This window comes from Maylandia zebra, linkage group LG15 (assembly GCF_041146795.1).
Source record: "Maylandia zebra isolate NMK-2024a linkage group LG15, Mzebra_GT3a, whole genome shotgun sequence".
Taxonomy (NCBI): domain Eukaryota; kingdom Metazoa; phylum Chordata; class Actinopteri; order Cichliformes; family Cichlidae; genus Maylandia; species Maylandia zebra.
This window is the reverse complement of record NC_135181.1, coordinates 34,125,089-34,147,589: the sequence shown is the minus strand read 5'-3', so window position 1 is coordinate 34,147,589 and position 22,501 is coordinate 34,125,089. Positions and strand designations below refer to the sequence as shown.

At 40.0% G+C, this 22,501-nt stretch overlaps 1 protein-coding gene across 1 annotated transcript in view; it reads right to left on the bottom strand.

Annotated features, from left to right (window-relative positions):
• Positions 1–34: 34 nt before the first annotated feature.
• LOC101472980 (gamma-aminobutyric acid receptor subunit rho-2) overlaps positions 35–22,501 on the bottom strand; it is a 29,511-nt gene continuing 7,044 nt past the window's right edge. Inside the window, exons 4-10 of the mRNA XM_004564755.5 lie at positions 15,807–15,874; positions 9,643–9,866; positions 9,477–9,559; positions 8,204–8,344; positions 6,142–6,294; positions 5,765–5,973; positions 35–5,679 (exon numbers count right to left, since the gene is read on the bottom strand). Coding sequence (XP_004564812.1) covers positions 5,365–5,679; positions 5,765–5,973; positions 6,142–6,294; positions 8,204–8,344; positions 9,477–9,559; positions 9,643–9,866; positions 15,807–15,874 — 1,193 coding nt within the window. The 3' untranslated portion in view covers positions 35–5,364. The remainder of the gene's footprint in view (positions 5,680–5,764; positions 5,974–6,141; positions 6,295–8,203; positions 8,345–9,476; positions 9,560–9,642; positions 9,867–15,806; positions 15,875–22,501) is intronic.

Below are 22,501 nucleotides of genomic sequence, written 5' to 3'. Positions count from 1 at the left end.
TAAATATATATAAAAGGTTATGTTTACCTTACTATTTCTGGCTCACATTTTCAGGTTTCAAGGAACAGAAACTGAAATGTGTTATAAACAGTGTACATACAATTCTCCGACAGTGGGGGAAATAATGATTTCATTACCTGCTGTATTTATAGGTTCACTCACTTACAAACAAATAAACAGTCTCTAATTTTATGGAAGTTTTATTTTAATGGAGAGAGAATATCAACCAAAATTCCACAAATTACAACCAATCAATCAATTAAAGATATTCCTGATGTCAACTATGTATGAAGTACACCTGTCTACAAAATCAGGTTCCTTCAATTTCCATTCTAACCGCTCCACCAAAGAGCTGTCAAAGGGCACCATGAACAGGACTATAGACTTGCAAAATGCTAGAACAGGCTACAAGACCATCAACAAGAAGTTTGGTGAGAAGGTGACAACTGTTGATGCCATTATTGAGGAATAGAAAAATATAAAATGACCGTCAGCTGCACTCAGTCTTGCTCTCTATGCAAAGTCTTGGCTCGTGGGTTGAGGGTGATCATGAGAAAGTGGAGCCATTTTTTGTGTTGGTACATTATGTATGCCATTAGGGGTTACCTTTTGTGTTTTACGATATGGTGTGTTGACGGGAATGTATTTAGGGTAGACACACGTAATTAGCGGCAGGTGTGTTGTTGTTCAGAAGGAGCAAACGGTTTATGATAAATGGTGTTGGATAAAGAGAACTGTTGACAACAAATGCAACTGATGGAAGTGGAATACAGATTCTAAACGAACAAGATAAGTACGGCTGGAGTTATCGGACTGTGATAAGTTTCATTCATAACAGTGGCATCGCGTCACCCCAGCCAACGAACATCTCAGTGGCTTCAAGCGTGGGCTCAGCCTCTACAGTGGTGGATCAGCCCCAAACTACACAGGAGAAGCTTGTTGATTATCTGAAGGCAGTTGGAACCACAGTTACCAAGAACACAACTGGTAACACACTATGCGATAATGGTTTGAAATTTTGCTGTGCTCACAAGGTGCCCCTATGCAAAAATGCAGACGTGTAGGCCTATCTTAAGTTTGTAAGACACCATTTAAAGGATTTAGAGAAGGCTTGGGAGAATGTGCTGTGGTCAGAATAAAACCAAAATAGATTTTTTTTGGCTTCAACTCAACCCACCATCTTTGAAGAAAAAAAATTGTATGATGCAACTACAATGATCCCTCCCACTCTTAACCGCATTGGAGGACTCTGGGTTCAGTATCTTACCCAAGGGTACTTTGGCATATAGACTGGAGTAACAAGGGATCGAACCACATTGCTTGCAACTAGTACGTCTTGTGCCACAGCCACCCTTGTTTAGAGAGTTTCTGTAAAGGGGAGTGGCCAAAATCCTGAGATAAGTACAAACCTAGTCACCAACTACAAGCAACATCTTAACACTGTACTTGCCAACAAGGGTTTTTCCACCAATTAATGAGTCATGTTTTGCTTGAGAATCAAATACTTATTTTACTCAATGACGTGCACATCAGCTGATAAAATTAAACTACCATACATTTTAGAGCCTGTTGTAAATGAGCAAACTTAAATGTTTTTTACCCCACTATAAATGAGGATTTTTCTTTATGTGTGAATCATGCAAAAGTACCCTGGAGTGGAGTACCAGAATAAAAATGTACAAACACCAACTTGAACTAGGTTTGCTATTTTACGTACCTTTGCTTTATGCTAAGCTAAACCAATTATGTAAATAAATAAAAGAACTAATCTGTCAAACTGTATATCTGTCAGAAATGTATACAGCACGTAAAATAACTATTGAACAAGTCATGAGTTTACTAAGTAAATATATTTCTGAAAGTGCTATTGACATACAATTTTCACCAGATGCTGGTAATAACACATTTCAATCCACACAAGGTAGACAATAATAAGGTAGACCCTATTATTGTAGGGTCTACCTTACAATATAAAGCGCCTTGAGGCGACTGTTGTTGTGATTTGGCGCTATATAAATAAAATTGAATTGAATTGAGCTAAAGAAATCAAACCACAGATGTCATAAATTATGTGTAAAATGAAAAATGACACAGGGAAAAAGTATTGAACATGGTTACTGAAATGTATTTATAAAAGCTGTTGGTGGTGATGACAGCTTCAAGGCGCCTCCTGTATGGAGAAACAGGAGGTGAAAAGTTGCATGTATTGCTCAGGTGAGTTTCTTTCATACAAACAGTCTTCAAATCCTGAAGGTTCTGCGGGCCCTTTCTGTGAACTCTGAGCTTTAGTTCTCGCCATAGGATTTCAGTTGGATTCAGGTCAGGTTATTGACTGGATCATTCTAGCAGCTTTGATCCCAAACACACAGTCAAGGAAACTCAGCTGGTTTCAGAAAAAGAAAATATTGTCTTCCTGAGATATCCAGCTTCCATTCATTCTTCCTTCAGTTATGTGAAGCGTGCCAATGCCGTATGATAAAAAACATCCCCACGCCGTGATGTTCCCACCTCCAAACTGGGGGGGTATATGCATTGCCTGTTGATCTCAAAACATGATGTGTACTATGGCATCCAAAAAGTTCAATTTTGGTCTCATTTGTCCAGACTATCGGGCGACCGTGGCTCAGGGGGTTGGGAAGCGTATCTGTAATTTCTTAATATCTTAATTTGCAATAGGTGGCAGGATTGCTTTCTAATAACTGATAGATTTCAGCTGGTGTCATCACTTTACGTGGCTTTCTTGCACCTCCCATTGTTCATGTGTTCAATACTTTTCCCACGTGTCATTTCTCATGATTATGCATAATTTATGGACACATATTATTGGATTTCTTTGCATGTAAGGATTGGATGGGTTGTTACAGGCATCTAGTGAGAATTTCATGTTAGTAGCACCTTAGAGACATATTTACTTAAAAAATTGGTGAAGTGTTCAATAATTTACTCACTGTATCTTTGTAGGAACTATCTGCTTAAAATACAGTAGTGTTGTGATGGATGAATTCACACACATCATAGCACAATCAGTCTAATGTTAACTTCTAGTTACCTACATGATTAATGTCAATCATTGCTCTGAAATTAATTAAAAACAAAAAATCTATCTTGTCAAAATATGTACATGAAAACAATGTTCACTTAAGGCGGTTCAAGTTGATTACATCACTGGTAAAGCTTTCTATGTTTTAAAGTTCTTTCTAAGAAAAATACATATAGGAAGATATTATATTCCATGTCTTGCAGCATTCACCAACCAGTTTCTGTGTAAGCCCTGTTTCCTGCAACTTGCCTGCAATGACACATGGATCCAATACTGGTGCAAATAAATAATAAAACATTAAACAAATAAAATGTGGTGAATTTAGAAATCCTATAAATAGATAATCAAAATACTTTGTTCAGCAACAGTAATGAATTGTACTTTTAAAGTACTTTTAAAGTTCCAACTGCTTTGGACAAATTCAGATACATGACTCAGTCAAATCCAATGACTACAGAGGCAATAGCAGCCAAATTATATTCTCTTAATCTTTTTAGTCATGACAGTTGAGAGGTTCAGGTTGAAGTGTGTTATTCCAGGAAGCCTGGACAGGGGCTGGTTGCAGAGAGACAGGCTAGATTTAACTGTCCAAAAGTACTTTTGTTGTGCAAAATCTGCAGGTTAAACTTCCATCTAAATGAAGAGCAACTCCAACAAATCACAAGAAAATGAATAAATGTTTCTTTCCACAAATGATATTTAAATATTGGGACCTAGCTGCTCACTGATTCACTGGTCAGTAATACTAAACCATTGCAGAAAATGTGCTTATATGTTTTACAGATCAAACTGTGAAAAATAATGTGAAAAACCTTGACAAATTGAAAAAAATAGAAAACAGATTTTTTTGCAGGGTCTATACCCAACAACATAACATGCCTTGGGGCAACTGTTTTTGTAATTTGGGATTATATAAATACAGTAGAATTGAATTTAATAGAAACAGAAAACAACCATATTATTACCCACAGAGTATATTGCAAGAGTTCTTAGCAAGAGTTACCCCAGTTATCATGTTGACTTGGTAACAAAGGGATAGACCGTTGCTACTAATAGTAAACAACTAAGTTACACATGTTAGACAGAGTGAACAAAATAAAATTGAATAGAATATCAGTCCATCAAACTTCACTCATGTCAGACAATCTGACATATCTGATAATCACAAGTGAAAGTACCTTAACTGCAGATAGTGCAGTTCCATCAGGTAGTTGAGTTAAGGTTTATATGTGAGCCAGCATGAATGGCAGAGGTCTGAAATTTGCTCACCTAAATGGAATAAAAATAGTTTTTCATGGTATGTGTTACACCTGTACTTAATCTTTACAAGCCAAAATATCTGCTGTGAAAACAGTCTGTTTTAAAAAGTCCAAATGAACATTTGAGGTGGAATAAACCACTTAGATTATTTGTAAACTTGTAAACTGAGCTAAGTTCTATTTATTAAGCTGAAACTGTATATTACTGAAAGACCAACAAGGACAAAATTCAGTGGTGAGAGATTGTAGATGAAACTTTCTGCTGAAGTTACCATAAAACAGAACAAGATGCAAACAAGAATGTATCCAGGAAACTGACATCTTTGTGAAAGAGCTAAAAGTATCACCACTGTTACCCTTAGGGTGCTGTAGCAAGCTTTTTAGGCTCATGATTAACCTGTTTATTAGAGCAGCGGTCCCCGACCTTTTTTGCGCCATGGACCGGTTTATGTCTGACAATATTTTCATGGACTGGCCTTTAAGGTGTTGCAGATAAATACAACAAAATAAAACCAGTACCAGTACCAAAAAAAAAGATTTATTCATAACACACGGGAAAAGACCCAGGGAAACCGAGTTAACTATAAAAAATAACAATAAAAACCGATAAAAGCCCTGAAGACCATAAATTTCACACCCGAGCCTCAACTCTTGCGGCCCGGTACCAAACGGCTCACGGCACCGGACCGTGGCTCGGGGGCTGGGGACCGCTGTATTAGAGTGAATGTGCAACCAGCCCCATGAGTTTTCTCTCAGCGTGACTTGGGTACATATTAGCTTGTGAGGCAGGAACAGGTCTTTTGCTGCCATGATGCCAGGTCTTTCTTGGAAATGAGTTTTGAATCTCAGTGAGATTTTTACCTGGATAAATAAAGGATTCATTAATAAAAATTAAAAAATAAGCTATATCGAATGTCCAGTCCAACAATGAAATGGGTAGTATTCACTCCCAGATGTCTTTGATAGGCCATCCTGGCAAACTTGAACAGGTAAACCTCAGGCTTACGTCCCACAGAATGGTTTCACAGTAATTTTCTTTCACTACTACAATTTGAGCTAAAATTCTCAACAGTACACACACCAGTAGATCAGGTTGAAGAGGATATATGAGCCTGGGAAAATCATACGAGAATATGTGTCAATGGTGTGGGTGTTCTGAATGATCCGGAAGCCACGGATGCCCTTCTTCTTGGTGCCAGTGGACTCGTTGTCCAAAGACAGATGCACTACCATCTGTTCCTGTTTATCTGATATGTCCTCGGCAACCATCGAGGCTCTTGTGTATCCCGCCAGACTGTTGGCATCTTCCTCACTGTATGTCCCATCAAGCATCATGGTCTTGGTATGGGGCATGCCACATGTGCAAGGGAGTGTCCGGGACTAGGTGAAATAGACAAAAGGAATCATAATTAAAAAGGTTTGATCACTGTTTGAGATGTGTGAGTTTTGAAAAAGGTGCCTGTACCTGTTCCTTAACCTTTTCTCTGAGTTTGCGGTCTTTCCCATCCCTCAAAGTTGTCAGGTAGTTTACGGCAGCGTATTCTAGCACAGACAGGAAGACGAAGACAAAACTGACCCAGAGGTAAATGTCCACAGCTTTGATGTAGGAGACCCTGGGCATGGAAGCATTCACTCCAGTAATGATGGTGGACATGGTGAGCACCGTAGTTATACCTGAAGAGCATACAAGGTCTTGTTAGCGCAGCAGTCAATGAACTACAACAGAAGGTCATTTTAATGGCCAAAAAGAGCTAACTGATTTCCATTTTCACATTTTCACATCTGATGTCCTTAGGAAACATATTCAGTTTTAGCAGGTTACAATGATGCAGATCCTCTTACCTAATGAGACTCTGGCAGGGACAGCCCTGCGGTCAATCCAGAAGGACACCCAGGACAGCATCACCATTAGAGTAGCAGGGAAGTAGGTCTGCAGTAGAAAAAAGAAGATGTGACGCCGCAGCGTGAAGTTGATGTACAGACGGTTGTACCAACCTGGAGATAGAATAAGTGAGGAATAAGTAAAACACAATATACTTTTCGCTTTATGTGTTAGAGGTAAAACAGAAAAAAACAAGGTAAAATGACAGAACATGAGGAAATTAACAATCAATTAACAATTAAAAGCTCTTGAAAGCTATTTGATCTTTCCTTAGGTTGGAATGGAAGAAATTGCTTCTTCTCATGTGCTTTATAAACATAACAAGTTGAAAAGAGGAGTTTCTGTAATTAATTGATTGATTGCAGTGTTGTGTGGTGGCGTTTACAGAAAGGCAAGCAGAGATGATTATTAGCAACTTTATCACAGTCCATCTTCTCTGCATCATACATGTTAGGCATGGTGGTTATTTAGAAGTAGAATGGAACTCAGAGCCTTCAGTTTTCAGGCTCCTCTTCTATGGAACCAGCTTCCAGTTTGGATTCAGGAGACAGACACTATCTCTACTTTTAAGAAAGAACTAGTGGCAGCAGATGGCCCCGCCCCTCCCTGAGCCTGGTTCTGCCGGAGGTTTCTTCCTGTTAAAAGGGAGCTTTTCCTTCCCACTGTCACCAAAGTGCTTGCTCATAGGGGGTCATATGATTGTTGGGTTTTTCTCTATATGTATTATTGAAGGGTCTACCTTACAATGCAAAGCGCCTTGAGGCGACTGTTATTGTGATTTGGTGCTGTATAAATGAAATTGAATTGAATTGAATGAAGGTGGTTAGCAACTGCAAACTTATCTGTTCTGCTGCTAAATCACTGAATCTTATTTACTTGCTAATGCTAGCTGAGTTTCCATAACACATTGAAATTGATCTAAGAGCAGCAAAAGTCTTAAGTTCCTTGAGGCAACTGTTGTTGGGATTTTGGACTATAGAAATAAAACTTAATTGAACTAAAAGCTGAGCCTCGCGTGCTCCTCTCTCAAGGACCAGAGATTTATCCACAATGCACATGTGCAAACCACCAGAATAAAGCTGCTGGCCTCTCAGCCTAGCCAGCTCCAGTCATTGTTACTGGGAGATGGACATGCCCTAAGAGACACACACTTTGCTACGAGATGAAATATGCACAGCTTCCAGCTGCAATATCTGACTGTGGCCACAAGATGGCAGTAATGTAAGGGCCAGATGTACATATCAATTGATAGACTAGGACTTTTTGACAGAACTGTCTGAGATGAAAATTGCTCTACTTTGGTAAGTTTTAACATATAAATTTCTATTTTTAGGTTTGACAAGGCAAATGCACTTGTACTAATGTACTGATGGATAGCCACTCTAATCTGTTTGCCACATGGGCACACAGCCTACCTGTGGGAACCAGAAATCTACTTATTACTTACCTATGTATTTTACTCAGAGACATCCGAATTAATTTATAACTTTGTTATGTTTGCATTGTGTTGCACTGTTTATTTATCTTTCTGTTGATATTCTGGCTCTTCATTAAATGAAACTACCATAAAAATAAGATATTTTTTAATTTCTTTGTAAGTCTTCAAACTGACAAATTTAGCAAGGAATCAAAGAGTTTTTTCCCTCCACTCTATGAACATGTTTTGGGATTTTTTTTTTTTAACTTGCCCCACTGAGGTTCAGCTCAGTCAGCAGGATGACTTCTGACTGTAATAGCTGGATCTGGCTGAGCCATCAGCAGACATCAGAGGAAATATGTAAACCTCTCCCAACTTAGTTTGGCTTAGTTTACTGATTAAACATGAAATTAACTGTAGAATCTCTCCCAGATAATCATAATGTTGATGCTAAAACGGGACTTTCATATATGGTAGTTTACAACAACTTCAGATTATTTCCCCTAAATCTTTGGTTTTTGTGGAGCAGTTGTAATAATGACCAATCTAATATTACACAAAATATGTATGTGTAAGTGAAATCTGGGTTTGTTTTCCTTCTCAACCTGTGCTGCTGTAGAAAGCCAGCCTGGAGGTAGTGTGAAACTTCTGAATCAGGAACTGAGACAGAGAAATCCTGTCATCTGTGCTCAGGGACTCATCGCCACTTTTCCAATAAAGCATCAGGTCCTCATCTGTGTAAGCATCTGCAGGACAGAAAGTAGGAATGGAAACAGCAGTCATCTGAATGAACATAGCTGGACCTGGATAAGCAAACAGAGCAAATTCATAAATTCAATAAAAGCTTGTATTCTGCTGATGGCTGAGTTTCAAATAAGAACTAAACTAATACTAATACTAATAATCAATTCATAATTTAGTAACCAAAGCCCCTTTTTGTTGTAGGTTTGCTCATTTACACAAAAATAAACAGTCTCTAATTTTTATGGTGTCTTTTTAATGAAGAAAGACAGAATATCAACCAAAAAGCTGGCAAGACCAAAGAGCTGTCAAAGGATATGAAGAACAAGGCTGTAGCTCTGCATGATGTTATAGAGGGCTACAAGACCATCAGCAAGAAACTCGGTGCGAAGGTGACACTTGTTGATGCAATTATTTGAAAATGGAAGAGTGGAGCTCAATGCAAGATTTTACTTTATGGGGTGAAGACGATTATGACAAAGGTGGTGGATCGGCCTAAAACTACACGGGAGGAGTCTGTTAACGATCTGAAGGCAGTTGGGATCACAGTCAGCAAGAATACCATTAGTATAATACACTACACTGTAATGGACTGAAATTTTACAGCACCTAAAAGGTCCCCCCGCTCAAGAAGGCATCTGTGTAGACCCACCTTAATTTGGCCATGAACATCTAAATGATTCAGAGAAGGCGGGGGAGAAAGCGCTGTGGTCAGATAAAACCAAAATCGAGTTCTTTGGTATCAACCGTGTTTGCAAAGAGAAATGCTGGGAATGACCCAAAGTCTCCTCCCCACAGTTAAACACAGATGTGGAAACATCATGTTGCGTGACTTTTTTCTGCTAAGGTAGATGACGACTTCACTGCATTGACACCGCAAATCTTGGATGACACCGTCCTTCTAGCATGACAGTCACCTAAACCACACCACAAGGCAACAAAGGAGTGGCTAAAGAAGAAGCAAATTAACATCATGGAGGTGCCTAGCCAGTCTCCACTTTTGGTTTGGATTTTTGGTTGACATTCTCAAACTGTTAATTTCTTTGTGAGTGAACTTAGAGATTTAGCAGATAAAATTATTATCTCCCCCACTGCATAGCAGCACAAGAAGGAGTCTCATGGTCTAAGAATACTTACAACTCTCCAGCTCCAGTGTACATGTCTGTGAGTCCAGAGGGAAACGACTAAAATCCATGTTGCAAGCTGCAGTAACTGTTACTCTGTGGAATTAAAGCAGAATATAAACCTTAGTAACTCTAGACAGGGGGCCCTTTCTTGCAAGGCATTTGTTTCCTGTCTTCACCTCAGACTGTATAGAACATGACCATCTGGGAAGACCCTTAACATGATGTTGTCAGTAGTGGTGTCGTGGATGAAGGACCTCTTGGAATGGACAAAGAACACATCAGGTACCCATATTTTCTTCACCAGGCGACCATCAAAGGTCATGCTTTTGTTTGTAGTGCTTGGGAATGCCAGCCTTTCATCTTTCCAGTAGTGCCTCAGGTACAGAGTCATGGTGAAGTCCTGAGATAATGGGAGAAAGAAGACAGCATCGGAATGAAAGGGTCTTGCTATCCCTAATTTATTTAATTTTTCCTGGGATTACATCACTGCAGCCAGTGGCTGCTGGATTATTGAAGTTGTTTACAGATAAATGTGCAGTAAGCCAAAATGCTGAACATATGTTAACCAAGTACAGTCCACAGGCTTCATTTGGTCCTAGAATACCCTCGTTTTTTTCCTCCTTCATCCTCTACGTTGCTCTGCAGGCAGGAATGGTTACGCCCGTGCATGCCCCCCTCCACACCACAGATACTCTTTTGTCCTGTTCTCATAGTATTACAATTATATAACAACAGATTTATAATGACTAATGACTGTAGCAACATGTACTCTTGGCACCAAGTGAACAAGTACCTTTGATGTTGCATAAGACCAGTTTAAGGGCATGTCTGAGACTTTCACATGATTAATAACTTATGTCTACTAATCAGAGATGATTCCACCTTTAAAGATCTAAAGTATGTATTCTTGCATATTTCAAGTTCATGGTTTTAATAACCCATATACTGGTATACTGGGTCATGTAAAATTTTGCTTCATGGTTTTTTTTTTATATATCTCTGTCAAAAGCAAAACTGCTTTGTAAGAATAAATTGAATTTTCTGTCTTTTATTTATTAAAAATTGGATTTAACAGAAACAAAATAGCACATTTCTCATGTCACTGAATACTGTGCTGAGGGTTTTTGTTGCTACAGTCTGGTATAATTTAGTGTCTAATGCTACCTAATAACAGTGAGTGTTAGACAGCAACTGCTGGAGTATTACAGAGCATGTTTTCTGTCTTTATGGCTGTCATTAAAGCACACTGAATGGCTTGCATTAAGCAATGAAAAGTAAACTCTGGCCAGAAATATACAGTATATTATGTTGTCTAACAGTGGGTTCAGTGATATACATGAAACACGACAGACAGTGACTACATCCATCCATTCATGTTCTTCCACTCATCCAGGCTGGGTTGCAAGGACACCCAGACCTCCCTCTCCCCAGTCACCTCCTCCCGCTCATCTCCCGCTCACAGAGGCATTCCCAGGCTAGCTGAGAAATTGAATTCCTTCAGCATGTCCTGGGTCTGTCCCGTGCCCTTATTCTAGTAGGACATGCCCAAAACACCTCACCCAGGTAGTACCCAGGTATGATCACAGCTGAGGGATCAGAGTGCAGACTGACTGGTAAATCTTTGTTATTATGCTCTTTATCACAGCGGACCAATGCAGCATCTGCATCACAGTAGCCATAGTCCCAATCCATCTGTTATTCTCCCACTTCCTTCTTCCCTGACTCATGAATAAGACTCTGAGATACTTAAACTCCACTTGGGGCAGTAACTTGTCCCTGGCCCAGAGACTAAAATGACTCCGTTTGTTAAAATTGTGAAGTGACACACAAGCGCGGTCAGTTTTAGTTCAAAATGACATGCCAAGAGCCACATTATTTAGCATAAGGTCACAAACAATGAAATTTACCACCAGGACAAGTTTTACTGCTGCTGGTATTGTTTTGGTTGGAGGTCATCTCTAAGTTAAATGAGAAAATTTAAAATCAGGAAGTTTGGTAATCCATTTTCTTTTATAACATCTTCATCTGACATTCCAAATAAATTGGAGAGATGTCTAACTCTTCTAAGCATGCACTCTTAAACCTTTGCAATGCCTCTTCCACACAGCAGTAACTGCTGCAATATCAAGCTCAAAAATTAAGACGTGCCTTTTTAGCATTGAAAACTGGCACAATTAGCAGTTGAGTAACTAATTTACAGAAATGCTTGTGCAATATGGTCAGTTTAAAAAAAATCCAGTTTCCATTTCTTACACACAGTTGTGCATGTTCTCTTTGCAAATACCAACAATACTTTCTGCACAGCAGTTTAAAGTCACACACCTCCAAAGATACAGCTGAAATTAATCCTGACAAACAGTTTTTGCCTTGTGTACTTCAGACTGTTTTCAGTGTGTAGGACAGATTTGGGCTGGTTGGCACGTTGTTTATTACTGCCACACTAGAAGGCACTGTGAAACTTTTTTGATATCACATATTTAACCATTACGAGCTGTCCATTTTACAGCGATCATTTTGTAAAACAAAAATAGACCGAGTTGAGGAGGTATTCAGAGTAATTTCACGTGTTGTTGTGTGTGTTTTTGGTTTTTGTTATTAAGAGCTTTGGCAGTATTAGACACTTAATAATAAGGTAAAGCCATGGTTAGGATCAGTTTGGTGCTATATAAATAATATTGAATTGAACTACAGAACACTGACCTGTTACTACCAAAAAACATCTACCGAGAAGAAGTGAATTAAACTATTTCATATGTGCAAGTTGGCACATAAACAATTGTCAGTTTGTCGGCACTAATCAAGAAAAACTACTGGAAAGCTCCATCATTAAGGCCTCTGATATTTAATATGACTTTGCACCAACAAAAAGTCCATAAGTGTGTATACAACATTGCAGTGGCACAGAAAGTCACAATCTCAAAACCCTGGGCCCTATTTCAGGAAGCCGGTTTAGAAAACTCAGAGTGAAAAACGATACTCAGGGTTGAGTAACCCCGAACTGTCCAACTCGGAATATTCGGTTTCAGAAAGGCTGATAACAATTAGTTCAATCAACGTGGAGTTGCTTTAACCCCAAGTTAAGCGCGCGCACGAGGATACATAAAGCCCTGATCAGTGGAGCACAGATTAAGCGAGTCACCATGGAGACGGAGGGAAAGAAGGCGCGGTCAATGTATTTTACAGCGCTTGAGGCCGAAATTCTGATGGCAGCATATGCTGATAACATGCAAATTTTGCAGAAAAAAAGTAACACAGCCTCAGCTGCAAAAGAAAGGGAGCATGCATGGCAAAACATAGCCGACAGAGTCAATGCGTGAGTGTTAATTTAAACATTGATCTAGGGATTTCCACCCATTTAACACGTTATTTTATTATATTTTATTTTGTGATGTGATTTGAGCGCAGGTGCAACCCAACAGGCCCCCAACGTTCCTGGCAGCAAGTAAAAATGAAATATAAAAATATAGTCCAAACAGGTAAGGTGTAATTGAATTATGAGCCATAGTGCTTGGTCTGTTTGTCCGATGTAAATCAATTGCAGTTAGAGGCTACATTAATTTCCCCTCTGTAAGCACTTATTGAAATTATCTGAGCACATTACAAGTACATATTTGCTTACTCTGTATGCTCAAATGTGACCCATTATGGCCACTAGAAAAAAAGCGGAGGCCCGAAAAACAGGTGGGGGTCCTCCACCACCACCACTCACAGAGCCTGGCCACTTGGCTTCCACATTTGTGATAATGTTGGCAGCATCACATATGATCTTCACAGTGCAGAGAACACAAATTAGCATCCATTACTATAATGAAATAATTTGTTAGTTTGAAATGCTACAGGGAACTATGTACCTGCACATTAATGCTGTGGAAAGACTTCCTGTTCACATAGTCTCCTTCATTTACTGAAGGAGCAATGATTGGAATGTGAGTGCCATCTATACAGCCAATCACGCCTGGGAACCGTGAAAATAAATGTAAAATTTAAGTAGTAGTCCAAGTATCACCACATCATGAATTAAGTTTCGTTCATCCTGATACCTGCAATTTTGTGGCATCCCTCTTTGATAAATCTTGTGGGTCTATGACCGGGGAACACCACAAACGAGTACAGGAGACGTTTCAGTGCAACTGTAACATTCTTGACTGCCCAACAGACGGTAGCCTTGGAAACGTGCTCAGCGTCACCAATATTATACAGAAAGCTCCCGTTTGCAAAAAAGCGAAGTGCGATACAAATAATATGTACAGAACTGAGAGAATGTCCGCGATGTGTCACATGAGCAATATTAGGCCTGAGGATGTTATTCAAATAACTTATAGATTGTGCTGAAAAACGGTAACGTTCACACAGGAAATCATCAGGAAATGATAAAATGTCCAAACGCGCTCTAATCACTCTCTTTCCCGGCGGAGAGCTCTGCGGAGAATTTGGGCTTCAACATCTACTGGCTCTTCAAGGAAGGGGCACGCCATGTCTGACACTTCCTACAGTCAGGTTTCTGACAAAGAGGCGGAGAACGTCAGGGTTAGTTGAAGTAAACCTGCTAGGGGGCAGGTTAGCTTCACGGAGTGTGTCGTCATAGTAACTCGCTCAGAATTAATCTAAACTCGCTTTGTGAAACCGAAAACCCAGAGTTTTCGTTAACTCAGCGTATACTTACTCAGAGTTTGCACTAAACCGGCTTTCTGAAATAGGGCCCTGGAGTAAAACCAGTCAAGCCGAGGCAGACTGGTTTAGTCGCTTCCTCAAACACTGCCCTACTCTTGCCATTTGATCACCACAGACCACAAGCTTGGCACGCACTACAAGTTTCAACAGGGAGAATTCTGGCATGTTCTTTGACAACCAGGAGCAGATCATGTTGAAATACAGATTTGAATTGAATAACTTGTGGAACGAAGCAGAAGGTGGGGAGGGGGGGAGGGGGCATCATATCCTTTATTCCCTCCAGATTGCTCACGTAAACTCAATCCCATGGACGGGTCAAAATATGGATCTTTTAAAAAGTATGTCAACTCTGCCCGTGATGCCTGGATGCTGCCAAATGTTATTCTAAGGATTGTGCCCATTTCCTTCCCAATAGCTGCACCCCCTACCAACATCCAGTATCGTTCAGGGTAAGTGGCATCTACCCAATAAATAGAGATATCTTCAGGAATTTGAGTTTGCCCAAAGTTTGTCTTCCAACCTTATCTGGGTTACAGGAGTGCCTGGCTCCTCCCACCTCCACTGAACAGAACAGCTTGGTTTGTGTTGAGCCTTATATCAGTAGCTGGCCCAAGGAAGAATGGCTTTGATGTGTCAATCTGTGTGCCAAAGCTGGGCTCTCAGATGATATCAGAAAAAAAAAAAATCACAATTTTTACTGATATCTCATTGATAACTCTGGGGACAACCAACCCCAAAGCAAGGTTGGTTGTCACAAAGTGTTAGTGTCACCTAATTAATTTTTATTACAATTAATTACAAAAATTTAAAACATGCCCATTTTGAGCCAGTACCTTAAGCCTAATGAAGGAGTAGTTATTGAAGGATGTTTTACTGATCAGCAGTTTATGTAAGAGTAAAAATGCCACCCCTGTTCTACCTACACGTAGCATATTTTAGCCATGGTCTCTCATAAATTAGACTTGGACAATGCTATATTTATTAAGCACTGGCAGATAAAATCTACCCCAATTCCAAGGCTTGACACACAAGTCATGTTAAGCTTGGGTGCTCACAGATAATGACCCTCTGTTTAAAGTCCACATTGTAACACGTTAAGTTGGTGAGACGGGACAGTTTGTGTGTTTGTGTTAAATTTGTGTTATGTTGTGTGATTAGTTTCATTTTTAGGCACTAAGAACTGCTTAGCAAGATTATGGCATGGTTGAAAATTTGCCCCCGGCTGCACATGATACTTATGCTGTGTGTCTAATTGAGGTACCAAGTGGACTGTTGGGATTATTGCCATAACCTGTTGTGTTTCACACTTCCTTCATTGCAGTAATGAAACCACTTTTTTATATAGCTCCAGACATCTGGACATTACTACAGCAGTCTCCTACCAGCTCTGGAAATTTTGATGTCCAAGTCACTGGCACTGTTTTGTGTTTGTGCCACAAATTTAGATGACGAGATGCTGGGTGCACTACAAGAACCAGCAGTTTCCATAATCACTATTCCAGTATTCTAAATGAATGGGGTCACATGTCTGATAACACAGTCAGTTTTGCATGTCTCTTAAACTTCAGTGTCAATTAAACATTCAGCCTTACAGGTACTTTATCCAAATACTTGTTAAGCTACATTTTGTGTAATGCAAATTTACATTTAATGCATTTAAAATACTTACCATGTCTACCTCTGATATGCTGTCCAAACTCTCCACCTGAACGTCCACCCCAACAGGGACAGCTGGACCTTCAGATATAAACAAACAAATCTGAAGTGGTGCCAAAAGTACATACATTCTGTACTTAAGCAGATACTAGTGTTAAAAATACTCCAGTAAAAAGTTGAAGTACTAATTCAACTTCTTTACTCAAGTATGAAAAACTATCAGCTCTGAAATGTACTCAGAGTAAGAAAGTAAAGTAGCTCAGAGTAAGAAAGTAAAGTAGCTCCTTGAAGAACATTTTTACCACCTATTTTTATGCAAAACTAACTGAATCCTTTGCTATATTAATGCCATGATAAAATAACATTAGTATATAAGAATACCAACTTTATTTCAGTCTAAATTTTAATTCTAATACAGTTCCTCAGCTTGAATCAGTTAAGTGGAACAAAATAAAAACATAGCTCTGTTTTCTGTTGCCTGCGTTGTAGTGGCTGATTTTGCCTATAAACAGGAAAATGAGCAGGGAAGAGGTTAAAGCAGATTTGTTAAAATCAGTTCAATAAGAACATGTAATTAAAAGAATGAATTGATTTATTGATGAACAGAAGTTAGACAGATGTATTTAGTGGTTAGACTCCGATGGCTCGTCTTGGCAGAACGGAACCCCAGCTGTGAAAGGGACAGGGATGTTCAGTGCTCTTTGAGGATTTACACAACTGAACTGAACAAGATACAGTGGGGCAAAAAAGTATTTAGTCAGCCACCGATTGTGCAAGTTTCCCCACTTAAAATGATGACAGAGGTCAGTAATTTGCACCAGAGGTACACTTCAACTGTGAGAGACAGAATGTGAAAAAAAAAATCCATGAATCCACATGGTAGGATTTGTAAAGAATTTATTCGTAAATTAGGGTGGAAAATAAGTATTTGGTCACCTCAAACAAGGAAAATCTCTGGCTCTCACAGACCTGTAACATCTTCTGTAAGAAGCTTTTCTGTCCCCCACTCGTTACCTGTATGAATGGCACCTGTTTGAACTCATCATCTGTATAAAAGACACCGGTCCACAGCCTCAAACAGTCAGACTCCAAACTCCGCCATGGCCAAGACCAAAGAGCTTTCGAAGGACACCAGGAAAAGTATTGTAGACCTGCACCAGACTGGGAAGAGTGAATCTACAATAGGCAAGCAGCTTGGTGTGAAAAAATCAACTGTGGGAGCAATCATCAGAAAATGGAAGACATACAAGACCACTGATAATCGCCCTCGATCTGGGGCTCCACGCAAGATCTCATCCCGTGGGGTCAAAATGATCATGAGAACGGTGAGCAAAGATCCCAGAACCACACGGGGGGACCTGGTGAATGACCTGCAGAGAGCTGGGACCAAAGTAACAAAGGTCACCATCAGTAACACACTACAACGGCAGGGAATCAAATCCCGCAGTGCCAGACGTGTTCCGCTGCTGAAGCCAGTGCATGTCCAGGCCCGTCTGAAGTTTGCCAGAGAGCACATGGATGATACAGCAGAGGATTGGGAGAATGTCATGTGGTCAGATGAAACCAAAGTAGAACTTTTTGGTATAAACTCAACTCGTCGTGTTTGGAGGAAGAAGAATACTGAGTTGCATCCCAAGAACACCATACCTACTGTGAAGCATGGGGGTGGAAACATCATGCTATGGGGCTGTTTTTCTGCCAAGGGGACAGGACGACTGATCCGTGTTAAGGACAGAATGAATGGGGCCATGTATCGTGAGATTTTGAGCCAAAACCTCCTTCCATCAGTGAGAACTTTGAAGATGAAACGAGGCTGGGTCTTCCAACATGACAATGATCCAAAACACACCGCCCGGGCAACAAAGGAGTGGCTCCGTAAGAAGCATTTGAAAGTCCTGGAGTGGCCTAGCCAGTCTCCAGACCTCAACCCCATAGAAAATCTGTGGCGGGAGTTGAGAGTCCGTGTTGCTCGGCGACAGCCCCAAAACATCACTGCTCTCGAGAAGATCTGCATGGAGGAATGGGCCAAAATACCAGCTACTGTGTGTGCAAACCTGGTAAAGACCTATAGTAAACGTTTGACCTCTGTTATTGCCAACAAAGGTTATGTTACAAAGTATTGAGTTGTATTTTTGTTATTGACCAAATACTTATTTTCCACCCTGATTTACGAATAAATTCTTTACAAATCCTACCATGTGGATTCATGGATTTTTTTTTTCACATTCTGTCTCTCACAGTTGAAGTGTACCTCTGGTGCAAATTACTGACCTCTGTCATCATTTTAAGTGGGGGAACTTGCACAATCGGTGGCTGACTAAATACTTTTTTGCCCCACTGTATGAGCAGATGTTTCATGAGGTGTCCTGGCTGATTTCCATCCTCTACACGGACAGTACACTGTTTATGCTTTATATTATACACTCTACAGCTGGTAAGGTTGAATAACAGAACAGCAGAACAGCATGAGAGAGGTGTGGAGTGGCATGAAGACTGTGGTGGGGCATAGCCTGCGGTGTCATGCAGGGAAGGTGGACATACCTGCACGGCATCCGCAATCACTTAAATATGGTACTGGGCCCTGCAGTACTGTTGTTGTTGTCAGTGTGTGTGGCTGGCAGCGAAAGAGAGCTGCAGCCAACTGTGTGTATACAGCAACCAGCAAATAAATGATGCTGCAAAGCATGAAGGTGCACCCGAGTCTGCTGTGGGTTTGTTACAAAGACAATCACTGGATTCAAGCCATCCAACAGCAGGGGAGCTGGGGGTGGTGAGGACAGAGCCAACGAGTAGAATGTGCTTTTCAACGGATTCAACACTGCAGTGAATGCTCAGCCCCCTACTGACTTGCCTGTAGCCACACCACTGTCTCTCCCTCCCTCTCAACACTGCATCGTTGCCTCCTTTTTGAGTCCTGACACCCCTCCCCCACCTATCACACTAACGACCAGGTTCAGAGGCAAATGAGGAGACTCCACTCAGGCAAGTTTGCTGACCAGACGGGGTGAGTCCTCATGTTCTCAAGGCTTTGTCGAGTCTTTCATAAACTGTTCATGTTGAGTATGAGTCTGCAGAGGGTCCCAGTGCTGTGGAAGATGTCATGCCTTGTCCCTGTACCAAAGACGCCACGTTCCAGTGGTCCCAGGATTACAGGCCTGTGGCACTGACTTCCCACATCATGAAGACCTTGGAAAGACTCATCCTTGACCAGCGACCTATAGTCAGACCACATCAGGATCCCCTTCACTTCAGAGGAGCTGAGGACACCATCATCTACCTACTCAGTCGTGTCTACACCCATCTGGACCAGCCAGCGAGCACTGTGAGGGTCATGTTTTTCGACTTTTCCAGTGCATTCAATGCCATCAGACTAATCCTTCTGGGTGATAAGCTGACAGCGATGTAGGTGGATGTGTCTCTTGTGTCCTGGATTGTTGATTATCTAACAGGAAAACCACAATGTGTGCATCTTCAACACTGTGTTTCTGACAAGGTTATCAGCAACACAAGGGCACCACAAGGGACCATCCTCTCCCCCTTCCTCTTCACCCACTACACCACAGACTTCAGCCACTGCACAGAGACCTGCCATCTTCAGAAGTTTTCTGAAGATAGCACGAGCAGAATCATCTGCAGCTCAATGTGACAATGACCAAAGACTTGACTGCAGACTTTAGGAGGACCAGGAAACCCGTGACCCCTGTTTTAATCCAGGGGATCAATGTAGACATTGTGGAGGACTATAAATACTAGATAGATAAGTACACATAGATAATGAACTGGACTGGGTTAAAAACACCACTGCACTCTACAGGAAGGGCCAGAGTCGTCTCTGAGGACTTTGAACATCTTTTGGACAGTGCTCAGGATTTTCTATCAGTCTGTTGTGGCCGCTGCCATCCTCTATGCTGTTGCATGCTGGAGCAGCAGGTTGAGGGTTGCAGATGCCAACAGACTCAATAAACTGACGACAAGGCCAGTAATGTTGTGGGGACGGAGCTGGACTCGGAGACGCAGATGTTGTCCAAGACAAGGACAATGTTGGACAATACCTCCGACTGACTCCATGATGTGCTGGCCAGTCACAGGAGCATGTTCAGTGGGAGACTTAGATTACCCATAATGCACCACTTAACATCACAGGAAATCATTCCTGCATGTGAATATCTCTGTACAACTCCTCCATCTAATGCACAGTACACAGTGCAATAGTTACACACTCTTTTGCATATGTTCTACAGTAAAATAACAAATAACAACGTTTTACAGTTTAGAGTAAATGTCTGTTATATATTTAATCTCTGTAATATTCTGGATATTTATAATTGAGCTATTTGTATATATATTAGAGCTATTTCTTATATTTCTTACTGTAATATATTGTATTATTTCATTAGTTCAGTCTGTTACTGTTGTTATCTTGGAGCAACAGTAACCCACATAATTTCCTTAGGAATTATCAAAGTATTCTGATTCTGAATTTACTGAATGAATCTCAACATCATCAGTTTAACTTCAACTTAATCACTGCTAGCCTTTATGTACCTAACTGACCATGAGCACCACAACTGCTGTGCACCAGTCCGACACACTATTCTTTACTTTGAATCTGTCACAGTACAGCAAACTAACCTGTTTATTGTGCAGTAACCTGCAAAGTATTTTCATGCAACCTTTCAATAGCACAGTCTACCTTCTCAACATGAAAAAATGCAATGACCCATTTGAAATTACCTGCCACTTTATGTTCACTCTTCTTCTATAGGACTAGCTGGTACTGCAACTGCAGTTTATGGAAACATGCAGTTGTTCTGGTATTGTGCCAAAAAATAAAATAAAATAATAACAATGATAATAAATGAATAAATAAACACTGGCCCACTTTAACCTCTGACTATGGCACATCCCTTTCACCCTTAGTGATTAATACATGAACGGGACTGTCTTCTGTGTTACTGTTTAGGCTCAAATCACCGTGATTTTTAAAGTTAAAATAACACATTAAACCAAAGGTAACAAGTCTGTTTTGAAAATGTAAGGAGTAGAAATTACAGATACTTCTTAAAAAATTAAGGGAGTAAAAGTAAAAATTACAGTACAGTTCAAATACTTCATTACCTCCCACCTCTGTAAATAGTATATTACAACACTGGAAATAAGACAATGAGAATAAGTAGAACCTAAAGTACTTTCATTATTGTCTTTAGTCTTTATTGCCCAAGGATAGAAACTGTGCAGGCGCATATCTGTGCACAGAGGAATAAGCACACTTAAAAAGCTATTTACAAATTAATAATAGTGAAGACATCTATTAAAATCACATTGCTTTTGAAACTTTATCCAAAAAGTTAGAACCCTGTGCATACTGTAAATAAAAAGAGGTACAGATGATTTTCTAATATTCTCTATATTCAACTGAAATAATAAAATGGAAAAAGTAACCAGATTGTCACTGACATTTGAAATCCTGCAAACAAATTTTAAATTTGTTGTTAACATATTTCAAAGATGCTAAGACAATGATTACAAGCCCAGGAAACATGCTACCTTATTAAGTTCACCTTGACCTTAATAAGTAAGTAATTAATAGTAATAGTTCATCATAATTCAAAAGACTGAACAAGGCCTATACAAAAAGTTTAACCAGTAAATAATAGTATTTCTCATTGCCAAACTGCAAAAAAACTAGATTTCATCATCTATAGTACAAATTCTTAGAGAATCAAGAAAAATCTGTGCATAAAGGTCAAGCTGAAATAATTGGCTAGCAGGTAGCACTGCTGTCATGGTCCAGGGTCGCTGATCCAGTGTTTTAAGTTTTTGTTGTAGACTCATTCTTCTTTCTTTTGGATTTAAAAGATGACTTATGGTCAAATTTTGTAATATTTAGTTTTGAGTATAATATTTTGTAGTGCATCTGAGTTCTGTTTTAAGATTTTGGTTTCTTATTTTATTATGTTATATATCTGTCGTGTCCAGTCTGTCCCAGCTTCGTCTTTTTGTTTTGTCGTCACTGTCTCCTGTGACATGTCAGTCTTGTCTCCTTTTTTATTTACCTTTCTTGTTCCCCCATAATGTCCCTGTATCTTTCTGTCTTGTCTCCATGGTCCCTGTTAAACTGTGTCCAGTTTCTATGTCATAGTCTTGGTTGCAGTGTTAGTTTTATTTTGACAGTCCCTCATCTTGTGTGCATTATATTTGGTTTTGCTTCCCCTTGTTTAATTAGTCAGATTCAATTCAGCTGTGTTTGCAGGTGTTGGCACTCTGACATAATCACCTCTTGTTTATTTAAAGCCTCGGTTTGCTTCTGTTATTTGTCACGTCCACCCTCAAGCTGTGTCTCTCGCTGTGTGCCTCCAGTTAGGTGCCTCTCGTCAGATTATTTGTTCCTGCTTTATGTTATGTTTACTTTGAAGTTCTCAGCAGTAAAGCTCCTTTTGAATTTTAAATCTTGCTTTGTGAATCCTGCATTTGGGCCCTACTCTCAACACCACACAGTGGAGCCTTGACAACAGCTTTAAGAAGCGACCTAGATCTATATTGACTCAGAAACTCTTCTATAAACTATTGCTTATGAACACAGTTTGTCACTGCATCCACAAATGCAAGTTTAAACTCCAGCAGGAAAACACAAGATCTCAAAGTTGAACACTGTCCTGAAAATGTCTTCCTTTTGGCCAGACTCTGGTCTGACCTAAACGAAGACAT